The 23,145-nt window shown below is 46.0% G+C and overlaps 1 protein-coding gene across 2 annotated transcripts in view; it reads left to right on the forward strand.

Annotated features, from left to right (window-relative positions):
- The first annotated feature begins 14,712 nt into the window (after positions 1–14,712).
- NLGN4X (neuroligin 4 X-linked) overlaps positions 14,713–23,145 on the forward strand; it is a 300,903-nt gene continuing 292,470 nt past the window's right edge. For both annotated transcript variants that reach the window (XM_055564577.1, XM_055564578.1), the window contains exon 1: positions 14,713–15,184. In XM_055564577.1, the coding sequence (XP_055420552.1) occupies positions 14,713–15,184 (472 nt within the window). The remainder of the gene's footprint in view (positions 15,185–23,145) is intronic.

The following is a 23,145-nucleotide window of genomic DNA, read 5'->3' on the forward strand; positions in this document are numbered from 1 at the left end:
CTTGAGAAACCTGTGTGCAGGTCAGGAAGCAACAGTTAGAACTGGACATGGAACAACAGACTGGTTCCAAATAGGAAAAAGAATACATCAAGGCTGTATATTGTCACCCTGTTTATTTAACTTATATGCAGAGTACATCATGAGAAACGCTGGGCTGGATGAAGAAATGCACAAACTGGAATCAAGATTGCTGGAAGAAATATCAATAACCTCAGATATGCAGATGACACCACCCTTATGGCAGAAAGTAAAGAACAACTAAAGAGCCTCTTGATGAAAGTGAAAGAGGAGAATGAAAAAGTTGGCTTAAAGCTCAACATTCAGAAAACGAAGATCATGGCATCCGGTCCCATCACTTCATGGGAAATAGATGGGGAAACAGTGGAAACAGTGTCAGACTTTATTTTTGGGGGCTCCAAAAATCACTGCAGATGGTGACTGCAGCCATGAAATTAAAAGACGCTTACTCCTTGGGAGGAAAGTTACAACCAATCTAGTTAGCATATTCAAAAGCAGAAACATTACTTTGCCAACAAAGGTCCGTCTAGTCAAGACTATGGTTTTTCCAGTAGTCACGTATGGATGTGAGAGTTGGACTTTGAAGAAAGCTGAGCACCGAAGAATTGATAGTTTTGAACTGTGGTGTTGGAGAAGACTCTTGAGAGTCCCTTGGCCTGCAAGGAGATCCAGCCAGTCCATCCTAAAGGAGATCAGTCCTGGGTGTTCAATGGAAGGAGTGATTTTGAAGCTGAAATTCCAATCCTTTGGCCACCTGATGCGAAGAGCTGACTCATTTGAAAAGACCCTTATGCTGGGAAAGAACATCACATGTATTTTATTGATCATCTCCAACACAAGGAGCATTGACCAAGGTGTAGTAGAGATTTACAAAGAATGGAGAAGGTGTACTTCTGAGCCCAGGGAACTTAATTCCTCAGTGGGTTGGTTTAACACACACATAGACATACATATACACACATACGTATGCATATCGTATATTATTGGCTTAGATGTAGATGTATCAATATTTTAAACCTTGTTGTTGTTTAGTCACTCCATTGTGTCTGACTCTTTGCAACTCCGTGGACTGTAGCCTCCCAGGCTCCTCTGTCCATGGGATTCTCCAGGCAAGAATACTGGAGTGGGTTGCCATTTCCTCCTCCGGGAGATCTTCTCAACCAAGAGACTGTACCCTGATCTTCTGCATTGACAGGCAGATTCTTTACCACTGAGCCACCAGGGAAGGCTTTATTTTGAAACTGTATACATGTAACTACATACATGTATATATAACTTAAAGTACTGTTCAATTCAGTTGCTTATGTCTGCCTCTTTGTGACCCCATGGACTGCAGCATGCCAGGCCTCCCTGTCCATCACGAACTCCAGGAGCTTACTCAAACTCATATCCATCGAGTTCGTGATGCCATGCAACCATTTCTTCCTCTGTCATCCCCTTCTCCTCCTGCCTTCAATCTTTCCAGACTCTGTGAAATAACCCCACGTGGTTAAATATGGGAAGAAGGCAATAGATTCTTTGTATAGGATAGTGAGTACAAGGACTCCATGAATACTGGGGGTAAAGAGAATTAGTATTCATTCTGAATGTGGCTGTAGACTTCAGGTGCATGAACTGCTAGTGACATTTTAATGCTGCTCATAGAGGGTTTGTGTTCTTGGAAAAGTACATCCATTAAGAACAGGGTTGGAAGGCTGCCTTATCTGCTCTGACAACATTAGTCTTCCTATATTCTTCAGTACCCATGGTCTCCCCTGAACTGTGACTTCCTGCTTCACTGGAGACCTTTCTGTCCCCACGACTTCCATATTTCATGTACACTCCAGCCGTTGGCTTAGTCACTTAGATGTGTCTGACTCTTGTGACCCCATGGACCGTAGCCCACCAGGCTCCTCTGTCCATGGGATTTCCCAGGCAAGAATACTGGAGCGGGTTGCCATTGCCTTCTCCAGGGGAATCTTCCCGACCCAATGATCGAACCTGGGTGTCCTGCACTGCAGGTGGAATCTTTACCACTGAGCCACCAGGGAAGCCCACACACACTCTGCTTTGAAGATAATAGTCAGGTTTCTGAGGACCCTCAGGCTGAAGGCAACTGATGAGGTCACGTCATCCAGGCCCTCGTGGCTCGGTCCAGGAAGCCGAAGCGCAGGGTGCTACATGATGTTTCAGAGATCTGCTGGCTAATTGGTGACCAAGGCAATGGCAGTCTTGGGTGACCTGACTCTGTGAGCAATGCCGACAGCCTCTGCTGCTTTTTATGGATTGTGTGGGCAGCTGGTCTATGTCCTTGGCCTTGGAATGTAACCGTGGCGTTGATATTTTTCCTTCTCTCTTATTTTCTTATTTTTAGTTTACTTATTTTAATTGGAGAATAATTACTTTACAATATTGTGATGGTTTTCTTTTTGCCATACATCAACCTAAATTTTGTTTTAAAATTTCAGATATTTTTTTAAGTGCTTGGGAAGATCAATTTTGGGGAGAAACCTATAGAGGGACGCCTCTCCGATCGGAAATCTGCAGTGTACAATGAAAGAAAGTGAAAGTGTTAGTCGCTCAGTTGTGTCCAACTTTGTGACCCCATGGTCTTCCAGGCTCCTCTGTCCATGGGATGCTCCAGGCAAGAATGCTGGAGTGGGTTGCCGTTGCCTTCTCCAGGGGATCTTGCTGACCCAGGGATCGAACTTAGGTCTCCTGTACTGCAGGTGGATTCTTTACCATCAGAGCCACAAGGCAACAACTGTACAATAACCACACTCAGAAAATGTGCACTGTATGGAAATATATAAATAAAAATATTTATATATATATATGCATATATATATATATATATAAAAGTTAAATACATCTACTGACGTACTAAAAAAGAGAATGTCACCAATATCTTTGTATATCCATACGAATTGCTACCCAGAATAGGGTAGTTACTGTCCTGGCTTTTGGTTTTTATAATGCCCTTGCTGTTTTTGTATTTCAGTACAAGTACAGCTCTGTTCATACAATGCCAATAACAACATCCCATCATATGTCTGTTTCTGTGACTTGCTCTTTACTTGGAGGACACATCTGTTTTGACTCTGATCTTCATTTTATTTATTTTTCACTGTTGTGCAGTATTCTAATACCCTGACATGTACTTATCCACTCACCTCTTAGTGGATGTCTGGGTTTTTTCCATTTTTTTTTTTCTATAATAATTTTGCTTGTAAATGGAACTTTTTGGTTAGGTCTCCTGACATGACTGTCAAGGAAGCTCCATAGGAGACATACAGACTATTTAGGCTGTATAGTTGGTATGTATGCATTGTGTGTGTTTTGTCTGCACCAGAGTTGTGTGCACGCTTGGCACTCCCCTGTGACACAGAATTGTTTCCCCGGGGGACCACCCTAATTTGTCACCAGTCTGGCATGGAACTGCTCCACATCGGGGCTCCATGCTTTCTGCCTCTTGGCTTTTGCATTTTCACTGACCCTACGTGACCTCTTCTCTCTTTCACCAATACCCAATGAGCTAATCTCTCTAGTCTACTACTAAGATGCTCTGCCGATTTGAGGACTTACTGTGTGTGGCGTCTTGAAAAGGGGAGACACTGGAGATGGCTTGGAATTTATCTAAAGTGAAAGTGAAGTTGCTCAGCCATGTGTGACTCTTTGCAACCCTGTGGACTGTAGCCCGCCAGGCTCCTCCATCCATGGGATTCTCCAGGCAAGAGTACTGGAGTGGGGTCCCATTCTCTCTTCTCAGGGGATCTTCCCCACCAGGGATGGAACCCAGGTCTCCCACATTGCAGGCAGACACTTTACCATCTGAGCCACTAGGAGAAGTCCTGAATTTATCTAAATATTTAGAAAAAGGATGGTCCTAGTTATTGGAGTGTGGAACAAAAATTATGAAGGCTATTTGAAAAGCACAGAAATGGGAATTTTTTCAGAGACAAGATGTCTTGAAGGCCTGACACTTTGACCCTGATGTTCTGTGAGTGAGTCTGATGAGAGAGCTCCACACAAACCCTGGAGATATTTGCAAGTAACTTTTGCAAATAAACTTTCCAAATTTATATTTGGAAATCGTGTTTGGTAATATGCAATCATTTAAAAAAAATTAAACATGTGTTTATTAAATTTTCTGTTAAATATTGAACACTTTTGCTTGTCCTAGGGCTGTAGTGATAAATAAGATGGATAGATTTTAAAATTTTATTTATTTTAATTACAATATTGTAGTGGGTTTCACCATACATTGACATGAATCCGCCATGGGTGTACCTGTGTTCTCCATCCTGAACCCCTCTCCCATGTCCCTCCCCATCCCATCCCTCAGGATCATCCCAGTGCACCGGCCCTGAGCACCCTGTCTCATGCATCGAACCTGGACTGGCCATCTATTTCACATATGGTAATATACGTGTTTCAATGCTGTTCTCTCAAATCATCCCACCCTCCCCTTCTCCACATAGTCCAAACGTCTGTTCTGTACATCTGTGTCTCTTTTGCTGTCTCGCATATAGGATTATCCTTACCATCTTTCTAAATTCCATATAGATGCATTAATATACTGTATTGGTGTTTCTCTTTCTGACTTACTTCAGTCTGTATAATAGGCTCCAGTTTCATCCACCTCATTAGAGCTGACTCAAACATGTTCTTTTTTTCTTATAGCTGAGTAAATACTCCATCGTGTATATGTGCCACAACTTCCTTACGGATGGGTAGATTTTTTTGAAACTTTATTTTTTGTTGGAATGTAGTTGACTTGGAGAAGGAAATGGCAACCCACTCCAGTGTTCTTGCCTGGAGAATCCCATGGACGGAGAAGCCTGGTGGGCTGCAGTCCATGGGGTCGCACAGAGTCGGACATGAGTGAAGCGACTTGGCAGCAGTTGACTTACAATATTTCAGAATCCTTTCCCTTATATGTCATTACAAAATATTGAATATAGTTTCCTTTGCTATACAATAGGTCCTTGTAGTTTACTTAACATGTAGTAGTGTGCATGTGTTAACGCCAAACTCATGATTTATCTCCCCCACCCCTTAGTGTTCCCCTTTTGGCAACCATAAGTTTGTTTTCTGTGTCTGTGGGTCTGTTTCTCTTTTGTGTGTAAATTCACTTGCATCTTTTTTAATTTTTTTAGATCCGCGTCTAAGTGATATGACATTTGTCTTTTTGTTTGACTTACTTCACTTAATATGACAATCTCTCCATCTGTGTTGCTGCAGAGGGCATTATTTCACTCTTTTTTATGGCTGAGCAATATTCCATTGTATCCCATAATTATCCATTCGCCTGCTGATGGGCGTTTAGATTGCTTCTGTGACTTGGCTGCTGTGAATATTGCCACAGTGAATATAAGGCTCATGTGTCTGATTATGGTTTAGTCCAGATACAAGCTCAGGCTCTCCAATCAGTCTTGAGTGGCCCACCTATGAGCCATTAGACCCTTTTCCCTGGGTTTATTCTGAGTTCTGTCTCTCGTTGCAAAGGCCACTTCCTATGGCCGTGCCCCACATGTGTTCCTGACCCATTAAACTTCAGCACAAGAACAGAAGCAGCGATGGAGATGACAATTTGGAGCCCCTCACTGGGCACCAGTCCACCTTGAAGGCAGTTCCTATGGCATCGTTGCTCTTTGATTGTTTACATATAAGCCTCGTGGTTCAAAAGCGTGGATTTTGATGGGCTCTGCATTTTAGAAGTGCAACTACATGGATGGGTGTACAAAGAATTGTAAGTTTTGACAAAAGATAGAGTAGTACTCTCATCCATCTGGGAGATAAAATCAAAGCCAGGATTTTCTTTTTTAAAGGAAACACAAAAATATACTAATTGGCTGAGTACTGGCATGGAATAAGTCTTGAATAAGGATTGGATGTGTGTGTTGTAAGCCAGTGAGAGGTGCAGAGGTTGTAGACATTCGTAACTGGTGCCCTGGGCTATCTCATGACAGAGATATGTGTTCTAAGGTAAAAGGTGAACCACACATCACTCGAAGAAGTGAAAATATGAAAGTGTTAGTCACTCGGTCGTGTCCGACTCTCTGCGACCCCATGGACTGTAGCCCGCCAGGCTCCTGTGACCATGGGGAGTCTCCAGACAAGAACAGAAGTGAAAATGTGAAAGTGTTAGTCACTCGGTCATGTCTGACTCTCTGCAACCCCATGGACTGTAGCCTGCCAGGCTCCTGTGACCATTGGGATTCTCCAGACAAGAACACTTGTCTGGAGAGTGGGTTGCTATTCCCCTATCTAAGAGATCTTCCCGTCCCAGGGATCGAATCCACTTGGGCACCATAAAACACTGGTGTGTCCGCCCCAGAATCTACAGACAGAAAAATAAATCTTGGGAGGTATACAGGCTCTGCAGTTGGGGGAAGGCTATTGTAGACTTTCTAGCCTACAGGGTGGAAGGATTGCTGTACAGGCTCCTTCATTTGGACAAGGACCGGGATCTCTTGGTCTTGTTTTCCTGATGCTTCATGGTGAGAGATGAAAGTGCATCTTCCAAGTGCCTTTGCTTGTTGGCAGCCTCCCGGCAGCAGAAAGCAAATCCCAGACGTTCCTGGAAGCTGAGAGTACCACCAGAGGAGCGCTGTTTCTAACCTCATTAATTCTCTCATTTCTTTTCCCTTTTTTTTCTGGAACATGCATCCTCAGAGTTCTAACATGTAATATATTTCATGACCACAGATTTGTGAGTCTATGAACACCCCAGAGACATGATTTTACTCCTTGAAAGGCCAAAACACCAAGGTAAATTTGACCAGGCCTCCCCTGAATTAAGGCTTCCTTCATAGCTCAGTCGGTAAAGAATCTGCCTGCAAATGCAGGAGACCCGGGTTTGATCCCTGGGTCAGGAAGATCCCCTGGAGAAGGAAATGGCAACCCACTCCAGTATTCTGGCCTGGAGAGTCCCATGGACAGAGGAGCCTGGCGGGCTACAGGCCATGGGGTCGCAAAGAGTCAGATACGACTGAGGGACTAAACCACCGCCACCACCCCTAAATTAAATGTATACATTTTAAAATTAAACCAGTCTCGGTCTGAGTGATGTTCACTTTGGGAGGAAGTCCATTGCGATTCTAGATTGACAGGTCTGAGTTGTTGGAGCCTTGCCTGAATGACGTCAGATAGAGTGGGAGTCCTACAGAAACCTTTCACAATTACCCAGTCAGGGGTCTCCCTGGTGATCCAGCAGTTGGAAGTCCACCTGCCAGTGTAGGAGACGCAGGTTGGATCTGTGATCCGGGAAGATCCCACGTGCTATGGAGCAACTAACCCCAGGGGACACAACAACTGAGCCCATGCACTAAAGCCCTCAAGTTGCAACCACTGGGCCTATCCATCCGAGAGCCTCTGCTCCCCAGTGAGAGTAGTCTCTGCTCAGCAAAGCCAGAGAAAGCCTGTGCGTGGCAACGAAGACCCAGCACAGCCAAAAATGGATAAATATATAAATAAGTCTAATTATGTATTTTATGTCATGTATGGATGTGAGAGTTGGACTACAAAGAAAGCTGAGCACCGAAGAATGGATGCTTTTGAACTGTGGTGTTGGAGAAGACTCTTGAGAGTCCCTTGGACTGCAGGGAGATCCAACCAGTCCATCCTCAAGGAGCTCAGTCCTGAATATTCAGTGGAAGGACTGAAGCTGAAGCTGAAACTCCAATACGCTGGCCACCTGATGCGAAGAACTGACTCATTGGAAAAGACCCTGATGTTGGAAAAGATTGAGAGCAGGAGTAGAAGGGGACGACAGAGGATGAGGTGATTGGATGGCATTACTGACTCAATGGACATGGGTTTGGGTGGACTCCGGGAGTTGGTGATGGACAGGGAGGCCTGGCATGCTGCGGTTCATGGGGTTGCAAAGAGTTGGACACTACTGAGTGACTGAACTGAACTGAAATAAAATTATATAAAAAGAAAGCCCAATGTCCTTAAAAAATACCCAAACAAGTTATAAAGCACGTTGAAATGCCACTCAGAGGTATTACTCTTTGTGCAACTTTTGCAGAGAAGATAGGCTGTTAAGATCCCTCCAAACTCCCCAGTTTCATGTATGCAATAAAGTTAGGTTTTTAACTTTTTTCATGAAAATATTTTATTCAGGAATTTCTTTTTTGTAGCATCTTGTTTTCATTTTGGACACATTTCAAAGCTACGTAAATACATCTTATGGAGAAAATATATATAAATATGTGTACTATTAACATTTACTGAGTATACACATATATTATGTGTAGCTGGAATGTTCTACTCCCTGTGAAATTATTTTCAGTGTGAAATTTACATGAGAAGTCTTTTTTTTTTTGTCTTCAAATGTATTTGAAAGGCTTCTCTGGTGGCTCAGATGGTAATGCGTCTGTCTGCAATGCAGGAGATCTGGGTTCAATCCCTGGGTTGGGAAGATCCTCTGGAGAAGGAAATGGAAACCCACTCTAGTACTCTTGCCTGGAGAATCCCATGGACCGAGGAGCCTGGTAGGCTACAGTCCACAGGGTCACAAAGAGTCGGACACGACTGAGCGACTTCACTTCACTCAAATGTATTGGTTGGTTAAATTTCTTCTGTGGAGAAGGAAATGGCACCCTGCTCCAGTATTCTTGCCTGGGAAAGCCTGTGGACAGAGGAGCCTGGCGGGCTACAGTCCATGGGGTGGCAAAGACTCAGACACGACTGATTGTGTACACACACACACACACACACACATTCATTGTGATTTTTAAGTGATGAGGAGGATGCCCATTTAAAAGGTTTATCTTAAAAAATCTTTGTTGTCTGTAATGTTAAAACATTTAAGGTTGCCAAGTATTTGAATGACACACACACACAGACACATATACACACACACACAAACATATATCTGGTTCCACTGATAATTCTCACACATACCTAGAGATGCTTAGTTATTTAGACGGCTGCTGTGAATCATAAATTTGATGATGTACACCAGCAGTTCTTACCTTGTGATGATTTTGCCCCCCTGGGGGTCACTTAGCAGTGTCTGGAGACAATTTTGGTTTTGGAAGCTAGATTGCTAAATCTAGTGGGTATAGACCAGCAAAACTGAGATACAAGACTGTTGAGACTCCCTTGGACAGCAGGGAGATGAAACCAGTCAGTCGTAAAGGAAATCAACCCTGAATATATTCACTGGAAGGACTGATGCTGAAGCTGAAGCTCCAGTACTTTGGTCACCTGCTGGGAAGAGCTGAACATTAACAGTGGCACCAGATAAATGTTTGTGTGTAAATGTATGTGCTTCACCTTCAAATATTTCGCAGCTTGAAAAACAGTGGGGTCCAAACTGTCACCAGCACTGAGAGACAGTGCTGGAGGTTGATGGTATGCCATTTTCTGCAAATTGCCAGATTCTAGAACATGACTACATAAGGTAGCTGGGAGCCTATGGTTATTATGACTGCCTAACCTGGATGCTATGAGTGTCCTGGTAACGCTCCACCCCCACACCAACGCCAGGCTCCTCCTCCAACGTCCTGCTGGTTCATGGTCTCTCCTTGGCTCTCCACTCCTTGTGGGGAGGTAGGCTTGAGCACAGGACTCAAGTGTGAAGGCTCCGTGTGACCCCACTTGCTCAGTCGTAAACAGCATGCCACACAGAAGTGTTCTCATATGTGGAGCTGGAGGAGTGATGGAGTGGACCAGACTTCCTCAAGGCGCACACCTTGGAAGTCCTGGGACCGAGCCCCGCCTGAGTGCTTTTTGTTGTTATTCAGTCGCGTCCATCTCTTTGCAACCCTATGGACTTTAGCACACCAGGCTTCCCTGTGCTTCACCATCTGCTGGAGTTTGCTCAAACTCATGTCCGTCGAGTCAGTGATGCCATCCAACCATCTCATCCTCTGCCGCCCCCTTCTCCTCCTGCCTTTAATCTTTCCCAGAATCAGGGTCTTTTCCAGTGAGTAGAGTCTTTGCATCAGGTGGCCAGAGTATTGGAGCTTCAGTCTCATCATCAGCCCTTCCAGTGAATGTTCAGGGCTGATTTCCTTTAGTTTGATCCCCTTGCAGTCCAAGGGATTCTCGAGTCTTCTCCAGCAAGACAGTTCGAAAGCATCAACTAAATGCTACTTGTATGAAATGCTGCCTTCCAGGGACAGTGTGGTGCCTCCTGTAAGCTAACTCAGTTACTCCCCCAAAGAATTAGAAGCAAGCAAGTGAAACGAGAATCAAATAATTTCAACGACTTGCTCTGTCTCCGTACGTGCTTCCTGCCAACAGGGGGCTGACTTCAGTGCATTTTATGTCTGTGTTCAGGAGCCTTTTGAGCAGCTGTGTGTACAAACTCCCCGCATGTCAAGTCAGGAAGACATAAAGGAAATACTGCATATTAACACGCATATGTGAAATGCCGAAAAATGGTACAGATGATATTACTTGCAAGGAAGAAATAGGGACACAGTAGTACAGAACAGATGTATGGATACCAAGGTGGAAAGAGAGGGTAGAATGAATTGGGAGGTTGGGATTGACGTACAATACACTATGGATAGTATGTATAAAATAGATAACTAATGAGAACCTGGGCTTCCCTGGTGGCTCAGACAGTAAAGAATCCGCCTCTAATGCAGGAGACCCAGGTTCGATCCCTGGGTCGCGAAGTTCCCCTGGAGAAGGGATAAGCTACCCACTCCAGTATTGTTGGGCTTCCCTGGTAGCTCAGATGGTAAGGTATCTTCCTGCAATGCAGGAGACCTGGGTTCAGTCTCTGGGTTGGGAAGATCCCCTGGAGAAGGGAAAGGCTACCCACTGCAGTATTCTGGCCTGGAGAATCCCATGGACAGAGGAGCCTGATGGGCTACAGTCCATGGGGTCGCAAAGAGTCGAACACAACCGAGCGAGCAGCACTTTCACTTGTCAATGAGAATCTATTGTCCTGCACAAGGAGTTCTGGTCAGGGCTCTGTGTTGATCTAAATGGGAAGGAAATGCAGATAAGAGGGGATATGTCTGCATGTATATCTGATTGACTTTGCTATAGAGTAGAAAGTAATCGAACATGCTAAAGCAACTATACACCAGCATCTCCTGATATTGAGGGGACGTTTTCTAAACCCCAACCCTTTGCTCACCTGTGGCTCGCCCCAGCCCCACAAAGAAGGCGTGACACACCATCCACATAAAAGTTCAGGGAGGTTGAGTCACATCTCCCAGCTCACACAGAGGCAGCATTTGGCCACCCAAGTCTATCAGAATCGGATATGACTGACAACCTCCTTTGACCGCAAGGCAGGGTTGAGAAGGACCTGCCGATGCTGGTTCTAAATCAGAAAGGACTTTCAGGATCAGAAAGTCTGAGCAACTCAACACCTCTGCCCCGTTCTTATCTGTCCCTGAATTATCCAGCGGTTGGATCACCGCGTGGCAGGAATCCAAATGTTGTCTCCAGTGCAAAGATAGATGCGGACACAGCAATCAGCTGTTTGGTGCGATGCGGAGTTTTCCCTGTTGATGCAACCACCCGGCGTCTCTGCGTTTTCATCCAGCTCTGATTAACTCGGCCTGGGCTGTCATGGATGGCGGAGCTTCCCCCAGGGATAGTCTAGCTCCCCGACGGACAGATCTGGCTCAGCTACGTTTCATTAAAAAGTAAATTATCTGTTTGACATATTTTGCTCAGCTCCGTTCCCTGAAATGAAATGCATAATTACATTCTGGTCCAGAAAGACTCTTGAGTAACCCACTGTGTCCTTAGAAACACATTCGTCTATTCTGGGTTGCAGAATGCTGTCTATTTAAAGGGTCTGATGGAGAGTTGGAGAAGGAAATGGCCATCCACTCCAGCATTCTTGCCTAGAGAATCCCATGGACAGTGGAGCCTGGGAGGCTACAGTCCACGGGGGGTTGCAAAGAGTCGGACACGACTGAGCGACTGAGCAGCTGATGGAGAAAAGAGTGGTGGTTGCCAATGGTGGGGAGGTTGAGGGAAGGATGGAGTTGGAAATTAGGGTTAGCAGATGTGAGCTTTTATATACAGAATGGAGAGACAGCAAGATCCTCCTGTATAGCACAGGGACCTGTATTCAGTATTCTATGATAAACTATCATGAAAAGGATTATTAAAGTATGTAAAGGTATAACTGAATCACTTTGCCGTACAGCCGAAATTAACACAACAGTATAATCAACTATATTGTATAGTCTCTTAAGTCGTGTCCGGCTCTTGGGACCCCATGGACCGTAGCCCACCAGGCTCCTCTGTCCATGGGATTCTCCAGGCAGGAATACTGGAGTCGGTTGTCATGCCCTCCTCCGGGGGTCTTCCCAATGCAGCAATCGAACCCAAGTCTCCTGCATTGGAGGCAGATTCTTTACCACTGAGACCCCTGGGAAGCCCGTAATCAACTATACACTTCAATAGAAAATGTTGATTTTTAAAAGTAGCATCCTTGTATCATCACTTGAAATATTTTCTGTCTCTAATGCATTATTTGTAATGCTCATGTGTGACATTCTTATGAATATCATACATCCCTTATCCATTGAGAGTTGTGGGATCCACACCGAGATGCATTGAAATGGTCAGGTTTGTTTTTGAGAGAAGGGGGAGGGGAAGCCAGTGGCTTGCAGGATCTTTAGTTCCCCAATCAGGGATTGAACCCAGGTCCTTGCAGTGAGGGCGTGGAGACCTGATCACTGGACTGCCAGGAAATTCATTCCCAAGGATGTCACTCTTTCAAAGTGGACTCCTCCAAACTCCACAGGTCGATAGCTTAGATGTATCATAAACTTGTTACAGAGGCTGCAGAGTTTCCTCTTGAAGGCAGGCGGTATTTGACATGAAAATGAGGATCGCTGTACCAACACTCTTAATTATGAATGATGACTTGATAGGACAGGCTGCATGACTTGCTGATGATCCTGGAGATGTACCTACCATGTCCTTCAGTCTCTTCCAAGGAAGCTAAGGTTCAGGGCAACAATGTCTGGAGCCCAGATGCGCACTATTGAGCCGCCCAAGACTGATGAGTATTCACTTGTCTGCATGCATGCTTAATCGTGTTAGTCCTGTTCCGACTCTTTGCGACCCTATGGACGGAAGCCCTCCAGGCTCCTCTGTCCATGGGATTCACCAGACAAGAATAGTGGACTGAGTTGCCATTTCCTCTGCTAGGGGATCTTCGTGGCCCAAGGATCGACCTGTGTCTCTTAACATCTTTTGCCTTAGCAGGCTCTTTCAATTTGCTGATCCCTTTTTGTTGGGCCTCTTAAGTGGCGCTAGTGGTAAAGAACTGGCCTGCCAGTGCAGGAGACTTAAGAGATGTGGGTTCCATCCCTGGATCTGGAAGATCCCCCTGGAGAAGGAAATGGCAACCCAGTCCAGTGTTTTTGCCCGGAGAATTCCATGGGCAGAGGAGCCTGGCGGGCTACAGTCCATAGAGTTGCAAAGAGTCGGACACGACTGAAGCGACTTGGCATGCCCTTAGTATTGGCTGATAAATGTCCACATGGCAGGAAGCCGATCTGGTCTGGGTGCACACCTGTGTTTTCCACATCTTAGAAGACTTTCAGAGTTCCACTCATAATATCTTAGGGTGTAGTGATGGGTTTTTTTTAATATTTATTTTTTATTGAAGTATAGTTGATTTGCAGTGTTGTGTTAGTTTCAAGCATACAGTGAAGTGATTCAGCTATATATGAGTGTGAGTGTCTGTATGTGTGTGTGTTTCTGATTCTTTTCCCATATAGCTTGTTATAAAATATTGGGTATAGCTCTCTGTGCTATATAATAGGTTCTTGTTAATCTATTTTATAAAAGTAACTGTTTTTTTAAATCTGAGAAAAGTGTTTAGGTTGTGCATAGTGAAATTGTACTTGTTTACTTGCTACACTTAGGAACTTGAGTGACTGTGTGGACTGTTGCCTCCCAGCCTCTTCTGTCCATGGGCATTCTTCAGGCAAGAATACTGGAGAGGGTTGCCATGCCCTCCTCCAGGGGATCTTCCGAACTCAGGGATGGAACCCTCGTCTCTTGCAGTGGCAGGCGGGTTCTTTACCACTGAGCCACCCTGAAGCCCAAGAAGCAAATTAGATGTCCATACCGTTGTCTGCATCGCTATCAATACATGTTGTGGTGACATGTTGGTTCATGTAACGAAGTCTCCAGGGTTCCTTGAATATTTTGTTCTCCGTGGGGGAGTTCACTGTGGAAGTTGTCAGGACACTGGCTAGAGTCTACGGCCTGGAGAAGCCGCTGCACTAGATTGATCGGTGAAAAAGGATTTCCTGGAGTGATGTGTAGGGTTTCCCGGAAGATGTAAGATGCCCCCTGTGACGCCGGTCATCCGTTCATCATCTGTGTCTGGTTTCTCCTTTCCCTTTAGGCCGCCTGCTGTGCGTCGGCGTTCTTATAAAGGATCACTGTAGCTGGGAGGTGCTGGACGCTTCTGGCATCTTTGGAGCCCTGCAGCGGCGGGAATCCGGTCCGAGGATTAAGGCAGCGCAGCGGTCTTGGGATGGGCGGTCAGGACCACCACCGGGCTGGCTGTTGACCTTGGGCTCTGTCTATGCCTCATCGGGAGTGGGTCTGCAGGAAGCCCTTCGCCTCTCCCGGCGCTCGGTCCTTGGAAGCCGCTCTGTCTCCCCGAGGGCACCCCCGCCACTCCCTTGTCTGGTCTGCTCAGAGTCTCCGCCCCCAGACGCCCCACCCACCCAGCCCCGGATGTGCCCGTGAGCCATGTCGAGACCCCAGGGACTGTTATGGCTTCCGCTGGCCTTCACCCCCGTCTGCGTCATGGTCAACTCCAACGTCCTGCTGTGGATCACCGCCCTGGCCGTCAAGTTCACGGTCATCGACAGCCAGGCCCAGTACCCCGTGGTCAGCACCAACTACGGCAAGATCCGGGGCTTGAGAACGCCGCTGCCCAATGAGATCCTGGGGCCCGTGGAGCAGTACCTGGGGGTCCCGTACGCCTCGCCCCCCACCGGGGAGAGGCGCTTCCAGCCCCCCGAGCCCCCCTCCTCGTGGACCGGGGTCCGCAATGCCACCCAGTTCGCCGCCGTCTGCCCCCAGCACCTGGACGAGAGGTCGCTCCTGCACGACATGCTGCCTGTGTGGTTCACAGCCAACCTGGACACGCTGATGACCTACGTGCAGGACCAGAATGAAGACTGCCTCTACCTGAACATATACGTGCCCACGGAGGACGGTGAGTAGCGTCTTTGGCAGAGAGCGGCACCTGCTGGGTCCGCCTCCCCGTGTGCCTGACAGCCTTTTCTCACGTCCTGTGCATGACAGTTTCTATGACCCAGTTATTATCTTGCATCTTCACAGTGCACTTATCACTCGTGACTTTCTGCAGTGTGTATTTACACAGCTGGACAGTCCTGAAATGAATGACTTAGTTCTTTCCGGCTTTTGTAGTATTGCTGCCGTCTTTATTCGCAGATGAGAATCCGTGCGAGCCTATACTCTTGTAGATTTCACTGGGATCACCTGTAAAAGGCGCATCTAAAGAAACTAATAGAATTAACGTGATCGGCCTTCACGGAGCCACTGAAAATCATATCAGGAATAGTGCCTTTGGCTTTAACGTCTTAAGATGCTCGCGCTTTTCCTGTTGAGTCTTAAGAGGAACCACCGATTTTTTTAAATACACAAGCGAGGGATAGTTCGTTGAACGATTGGACTTGATTGTTGAGAAGCCGCCTTGTCGCGGTAAACTTGGACGTCGTTTCGTTCCAGTAGTCACTGCCGGCAAAACGCAGATGTGTGCCGTCAGAAGGGTCTAGCTACCTCAGAAAAATAATGTTATTGCTGAGACCCAGTGCCCCCTTTCCTTTTGGATAACTCAGCAGTCAAAGTCTTGGTAACAGTAATGTTCCATCTAACTCCAGAGCTTGTAAAACTTGGGTATCTCCTTCTTTGTGTAGACTTCAAAAGGCCAACCAGACTGAAGTTGGGCTAGGTCCATGAGAAAAATTATGTTCTCACTAGAACAAAATGACCCTTTTTTTTTGTTTGGCTAACACAGCAGTGAAAGTCTGTGAAAGGCATCACGTTTCATAGATTATTATAACTTAATATCACGCTAGTAGAACTTGGCTATCTCCTTGTTCGTGAAGACTTTGAATTAAAATGTTTGATACAGACCAACCAGACTACTGGATACAGTGTAGACCCATTAATTTTTTCATTTCTTATTTACATGTGCTATTTTCGTAGAAGGAGAAGAAAAACAATAGAATGCAGTCTTCCTGGAATTTAAAAGTTAGAGGCCTCATAGTAGCCATCCGTGTCTACTCTGAAAACCAGAGTGCATGCTTGTCCTTGGTAACTTTGACGCACACCTTTGTCTTCCTTTTTTCCCCCCTCTTTAATCCTTGAGAGATGTTTCTCCGTGAGACTCAACTGAGAGTCTGGCCACAAGCGATGATATTACTCAGGGATATCCAGAATTGCATCGTGTCTGCCGTGTGGTTCTTTCTCAGGGCGGATGCAGGGAGGTGGTGTGAGGACTGTTCAGGAGAAAGCAGGCCGCTGGCATCTGTTAGGGAGATGACAAAGGATGTCCAGGGAAAGATACGGAAGGGCTGGGCTTCATCATATCAGCAGAGGTTGGCATGGAGACAGCCTCCTTGTTGCTATGGAGACAGAGGAACCAATCACCTTGCATAGTCTAGGGCTGAATGGGGTTCAAGGAGTGACACCCGATGCCTTACTTCCATGTCCTACCCTGAGCTGTCCTTGCACTTGGCAGCTGCTAGTACCTCCTTGGTGCATCGACAAGGATGGGTAACCCCATCCCAAGCAAATTAAAGGTTCGCCTTTCAAAGCCACCTAAGTCCTGGACTTTCATCCTGAGCTGTCCACATGAAGGAATTAAAAGAAAGATGGAAGGGGAGGCAGGGTAGAGGGAACAAACCTGGGTAAAAGATTAAAATTGCTTTCACAATAAATTTGACATGCTGGGGTTTATGAACAGGTGACTTGAGAGTGCTACCCTTCCAAATAAGGAATGTGCTTCAAAGGGGATGCCTCCTTATGAGAAAGTGAAAAAGTGTTAGTCCCTCAGACATGTCTGTCCCTTTGCGACCCCCTGGACTATAGCCCGCCGGGCTCCTCTGTCCATGGGATTCTCCAGGCAGAAATACTGGAGTGGGTTGCCATTCCCTTCTTCAAGGGACCTTCCCTAGGGATCGAACGAGGCTCTCTTGCATTGCAGGCAGGTCCTTTACAGTCTGAGCCTTGAGAGGTAGGGTGCAATTAGACCATCCAGGAAGAAAAGTCAATAGCTTCCTTGATCGCAGACTCATAAGTGTGCAATTGTGTGGATGGAAACCATAAGCAATTTGGCCATTTCTTTGTGGTTCAGAATTCAATAGGAGTTTTGGGGGAAAAAAAGGTGAAAAATGCTGCCTAACAGAGAAGCAATCTAAATTTAAGAATAAAGGCAGTGCTGCTTGTTGACTCCTGGGGTATTTTTATATCGCTTTTGCACGCCGTATCTCACATCATCTTGATGGGAGAATCAGAAATCTAATACAGGCTGAATGGCTAAAATTGATCTCCCTATAATATATAAATAAGGATTTTCACTGGTGAGTGAAGCCACACGCCTGTGTGTCCGCAGAAACAGAAAATTGCAGCCTATTGGGTCAGGAGTTCTGTGCGTTTAAAAAAGATCACTCGTATCCATTTCAAAATGAACATGGAGGTTTAGATATTTAATCACTGGTTCTTCCTAAATGAAGAAACCCTACTTCTACCACAACACATGAAAATTATGGCTTCATGCTGGTCCCTGCAAAGAGCTTCCTTTACGGCATATCTAAATTTGTAACTGTGCCTTTGATTAAATGGATGTATGGTGATACCAGCTATTTGGAATTCAGAATTCCACTTTGGCACTCGGTTAGTTAATTTTTTTTTTTTTTTTGGTTTGTCCTGATGCTTTGATCAGTTGGTGTTTCCGTGTGACTTCACTAGCAATAATGTAGTTATGTATTGCTGTTATGTACCAGTTAAGCTTGACGTGTTGGCATGGCAACAGAGACAGCCATTCTTAATTTGTAGAGACACACACTTATTGGAAGCAGAATAGTGGCTCTCCCAGAGAAGGGCGGGCTTCCCGGGTGCCTCAGTGGTAAAGAACCCGCCTGCAACGCAGAAGGCGTGGGTTCGATCCCTGGGTGGTGAAGGGTCCCTGGAGGACGAAATGACAACTCACCGTAATGTTTTTGCCTGGAGAATCCCATGGACAGAGGAGCCCGTCTGGCCACAGTCCATGGGGTCGCAAAGTGTCGGACACGACGGAAGCCACTTAGCAGTCGTGCGTGGCCGCACATGGAGGGCAGGGCGAGTCCTAAGCCCAGGAAACATTATTATTATAAAGACTATTATTGCCTTAGAGTGCTAAGCGGAGGAGGTTGCATCTAAAATTAATACCTGCTTACCTGTTGGAGGAGGAAATGGCAACCCACTCCAGTGTTCTTGCCTGGAGGATCCCAGGGACGGGGGAGCCTGGTGGGCTGCCATCTATGGGGTCGCACAGAGTCGGACACGACTGAAGCGACTTAGCAACAACCTGTTGACTTCAATATACTCTGGCTTATCTAGGTGGGTCCATATGGGATCGCAGAGACCGTTAGTTGTGGATGAGGGAGAGAGAAAAGGTGAGCAGGGCCAGAGGAAAACAACAGGGAAAAGGCCCAGCGGCCATTGCTGCCTTTGAGGACAAGACGGAGCCGGAAGTCATGGGATTCGGCAGCTTCTCGAAGCTGGAAAAGACAAGGTATCTCCTCTTGAGTCTCCAGAAAGCCCTGCCCACCCCTCAATTTTAGCCTGCTGGAACTCTGACCTTCAGAACTCTAAGAGCCTCAATAGCTGCCCCTTGAAGCTGCAACATGGGTGGCAATTTGTTACGGCAGCAACACAAATCTGGTAGAGTTTGGGCAGCTTTTATCACAGTTTGAAATTTATCGTCAAGTGTTTCCCTGATTGAAAACAACCCACACACCACTAAACAGTTAATGTGAACTTTCTCCGTCACTCCTCATTCTGAGATGGTAATTCCTTTGTTCACCTTTGCAACGCCAGAATAGCTTGTTTTTATTAAACAGTCATTTTAATGCTGGGTGCTTACAAATTTGCTGCTTTCTGTTATACATAGCAAGGACTCAATGCTAGTTGTGATGGCTGGGTGGAGATTTTTGAAGATGTGAGGTTTAAACTCTAGAAAGTAGACATCGAACTTTTGGTTGGAGGTGTGAAAAGAGGTTTACGGCAAACCTTTAGTTCAGTTCAGTCGCTCAGTGGTGTCCGACTCTTTGTGACCCCATGAATTGCAGCACGCCACTCCAGTTTTCTTGCGTGGAGAATCCCAGGGATGGGGGAGCCTGGTGGGCTGCTGTCTATGGGGTCACACAGAGTTGGCCACGACTGAAATGACTTAGCAGCAGCAGCAGCAGGCCTCCCTGTCCATCACCAACTCCCGGAGTTCACCCAAACTCATGTCCATCAAGTCGGTGATGCCATCCAGCCATCTCACCCTCTGTCGTCCCCTTCTCCTCCTGCCCCCAATCCCTCCCAACATCAGAGTCTTTTCCAGTGAGTCAACTGTTCGCATGAGGTGGGCAAAAGTATTGGAGTTTCAGCTTTAGCATCAGTCCTTCCAAAGAACACCTAGGACTGATCTCCTTCAGAATGGACTGGTTGGATCTCCTTGTAGTCCAAGGGCCTCTCAAGAGTCTTCTCCAACACCACAGTTCAAAAGCATCAGTTCTTCAGGGCTCAGCTTTCTTTATAGTCCAACTCTCACATCCATACACGACTGCTGGAAAAACCATAGCCTTGACAAACCTTATTAGTATTCAAAAGTGATGCTGATTTTATACAGGAGCGTAGTGAAAATGTTAGTCCCTCGGTCGTGTCTGACTCTTTGCAGCCCCATGGACTATAGCCCGCCAGGCTCCTCTGTCCATGGGATTCTCCAGGCAAGAATACTGGGGTGGGTTGCCATGCCTTCCTCCAGGGGGTCTTCCAGACACAGGGATGGAATGAAGGCAGTGTAATGAAGGCACCTTTAAAAATCTCCAGATGCCCAGAGTGGGTGTAAGTGAATGGCATCAAAGAAAACACCCAAATGATTCTCTTCCCTCATCTGACATTTAGAAGCAGCTGTACCTCTGAATGGATTCTTCTCATGTTAGCATAATCTTTTCAGCTCCTTGTTCCTTCTGGCAAGACCTCAGGATGTGATCTCTTCTGGGTCAGCTGGATCCTCTCCCCTTTTGAAAAACAACTTACTGGTGAATTTATTTGAGAGGATGTCAGTAAATTCTCTTCCCTCCCCAGTTTTAGTGAGATGTCTCTGAGGGACATCGCCATGCAAGTTGAAGGCAGACAGCATGACGGTTTGACTTCCATGAACTGAGACATGATCACCACAATAGTTTCAGCTAAGGTCCGTCTTCTCATGGGCTTCCCTGGAGGCTCAGTCTGTCAAGAATCTGCCTGCAGGAGACATGAGTTCGATCCCTCGGTTGGTAAGGTACCCTCGAGGGGAGGTCACAGCAACCCACTCTAGTATTCTTCCCTGGGGAATCCCATGGACAGAGGAGCCTGGCGGGCTACAGCCCATAGGGTTGCAAAGAGTCGGACACAACAGAGCAACTATACCACCTACCACCCAGATCTCATATAGCTCTAAGAAAAAGAAAAAAAGGAAAGATTTTTTTTCCTTGCGATGAGGACTGTTAGGCTGTACTCTTTTTTAAAACAAAAAATAACTTATTTTAATTGGAGGCTAATTACTTTTCAATATTGTAGTGGTTTTGCCATACATCGATATGAATAATCCACGGGTGTACATGTGTTCCCCATCCTGAACCCCCCTCCCACCTCCCTCCCCATCCCATCCCTCAGGGTCATCCCAGTGCACCAGCCCTGAGCGCCCTGTCTCACGCATCAAACCTGGACTGGCACGATCTCCAAGTTCCCTGTGTCTCGTCGAGCAGTGGTAATACAGCCCTCAACCCTGTACATTACACCCTTGGTGCTTGTTTATCTTAGAACTGGGAGCTTGTACATTCCAACCATTTTCATCCAACCCCCCAACGCCTCCTCCACCCCTCCACTTCCGGCTGCAGCAAATCTGATCTCTTCTTCTACGGGTTTGGTGTTTTTTAAAAACGTATTTTTTTATTGGGGTATAGATGGTACACAATGCTGTGTTAGTTTCTTCTGTACAGCAAAGTGAATCTGCTAAACGTATGCACATATCCCCTCATTTTCAGATTCTTTTCTGGCATAGCTCACTCCAGAGTGTTGAATAGAGTTCCCTGTGCTCTGCAGCAGGTTCCTACTAGTTATCTATGTTTTATAGAGTAATGTGTATTTGTCAATCGCACTCTCCCAATCTATCCTTGCCTCCCTCCTTACCCCTTGGTAACCATAAGTTGGTTCTCTACATCTGTGACTCTGTTTTGTAAAGAGGTTCCGTTGTACTATTTTTTTTTTTTTTAGATTCTACATATAAGTGATGCAGTATGATTTTTAGATTCCATATGGATGTGAATACAGTATTTGTGCTTTTTTAAAACCAGTCTCACTTAGCATTATGCCATCGAGGCCACTCACTTTGTCACAGACAGTAGGAATTTCCTTTTCAACAGCTGGGTAATATTCCACCGCATACCTACACCTACATACCAACTTGTCTACCCATTTGTGTGTGCGTGGTTGCTTTAGTTATTCCTGTGCCTTGACTACTGTATACAGTGCTGCTGTGAAGGTGGGGTTGCAGTAACTTCTCTGAATCCTTCCGACTGTCAGCTTGGTTCAGTCCTTCCACTGAGCTTGCAGCATTGATTGGCTAAGAACACGCCTGCCAGCCTGCAAATGCCAGCCTGTTCCCTTGCCTGTTGAGTGATTATGGGCGGGTTCTTCAGCTAGTGCGTGCCTCAGTTTCCTTGGGTATAAAATAGAGATGAGCTGGGAGACTTCTTTGCACACATATCGAGCCCCTAATTGGATATTTGTGAAGCATAGTTAATACAAGAACAGAGAACGTGAAAAGGTTTCTCGCTCAGTCTTGTCTGACTCTTTGCGACCCACCAGGCTCCTCTGTCCATGGGATCGTCCAGGCAAGAATACTGCAGTGGGTTGCCATTCCCTGCTCCAGGGGGTCTTCCCCACCCAGTGATAGAACCCTGGTGTCCTGCATGACAGGCAGATTCTTCATTGTCTGAGCCACTAGGAGATCCCGGAGAACCAGAACTTTTCAGCTAATTTGTACATATGTAGAGTTGACTCATTGGAAAAGTCTCTGTTGCTGGGAGGGATTGGCGGCAGGAGGAGAAGGGGACGACAGAGGATGAGATGGCTGGATGGCATCACTGACTCGATGGACGTGAGTCTGGGTGAACTCCGGGAGTTGGTGATGGACAGGGAGGCCTGGCGTGCTGCGATTCATGGGGTTGCAGAGTCGGACATGACTGAGCGACTGAACTGAACTGAACTGATCTGTCCACTATAATGTCCAGTACATCGCCAATGTAACATAAGTGTCTATATGTCATAGTGCGAGGGTCAGCTTAGGAAATGGGACTGAGGGTCTGTCACTTCTGATAGTTCCTAATATGGCTTTAAAAAAGGGAGTTTTGAGAAATGGAATTTTTTTTTTTAATTGAAGTGTAGTTGAGTTACAATGCTGAGTTAGTTTCTGCTGTACAGCAAAGAGATTCAGTTACATACACACACACACACACACACACACACACATATCGGTTTTCATGTTGGTTTCCATGGTGGTTTATCACTGGATGTTGAATGTGGTCCCCGGTGCGGAACAGTAGGAACTTGCTTGTCTGTTCTAAATACAGTAGTGACCGTCTGCTAACCCCAAGGTCCTATTCCATCCCTTCCCCTCCCCCTAGGTAGCCACACATCTGGTCTCTGTGCCTCTGAGTCTGTTTCTCTTTTGTAGATAAGTTCCTTTGTGTTGTGTTTTAGATTCCACATTTAAGTGATATCACGTGATATTTGTCTTTCTATTTCTGAATCACTTCACTTAGTATCATCAGCTGTCAGTCCATCCAAGTTGCTGCAAATGACAATACATCAGGAATGGCATTTTTTTTTTTTTTAACAAAGAGCAGAGTATTACCT

Source organism: Bubalus kerabau, chromosome X (genome assembly GCF_029407905.1).
Source record: "Bubalus kerabau isolate K-KA32 ecotype Philippines breed swamp buffalo chromosome X, PCC_UOA_SB_1v2, whole genome shotgun sequence".
NCBI classification, from domain to species: Eukaryota; Metazoa; Chordata; class Mammalia; order Artiodactyla; family Bovidae; genus Bubalus; species Bubalus kerabau.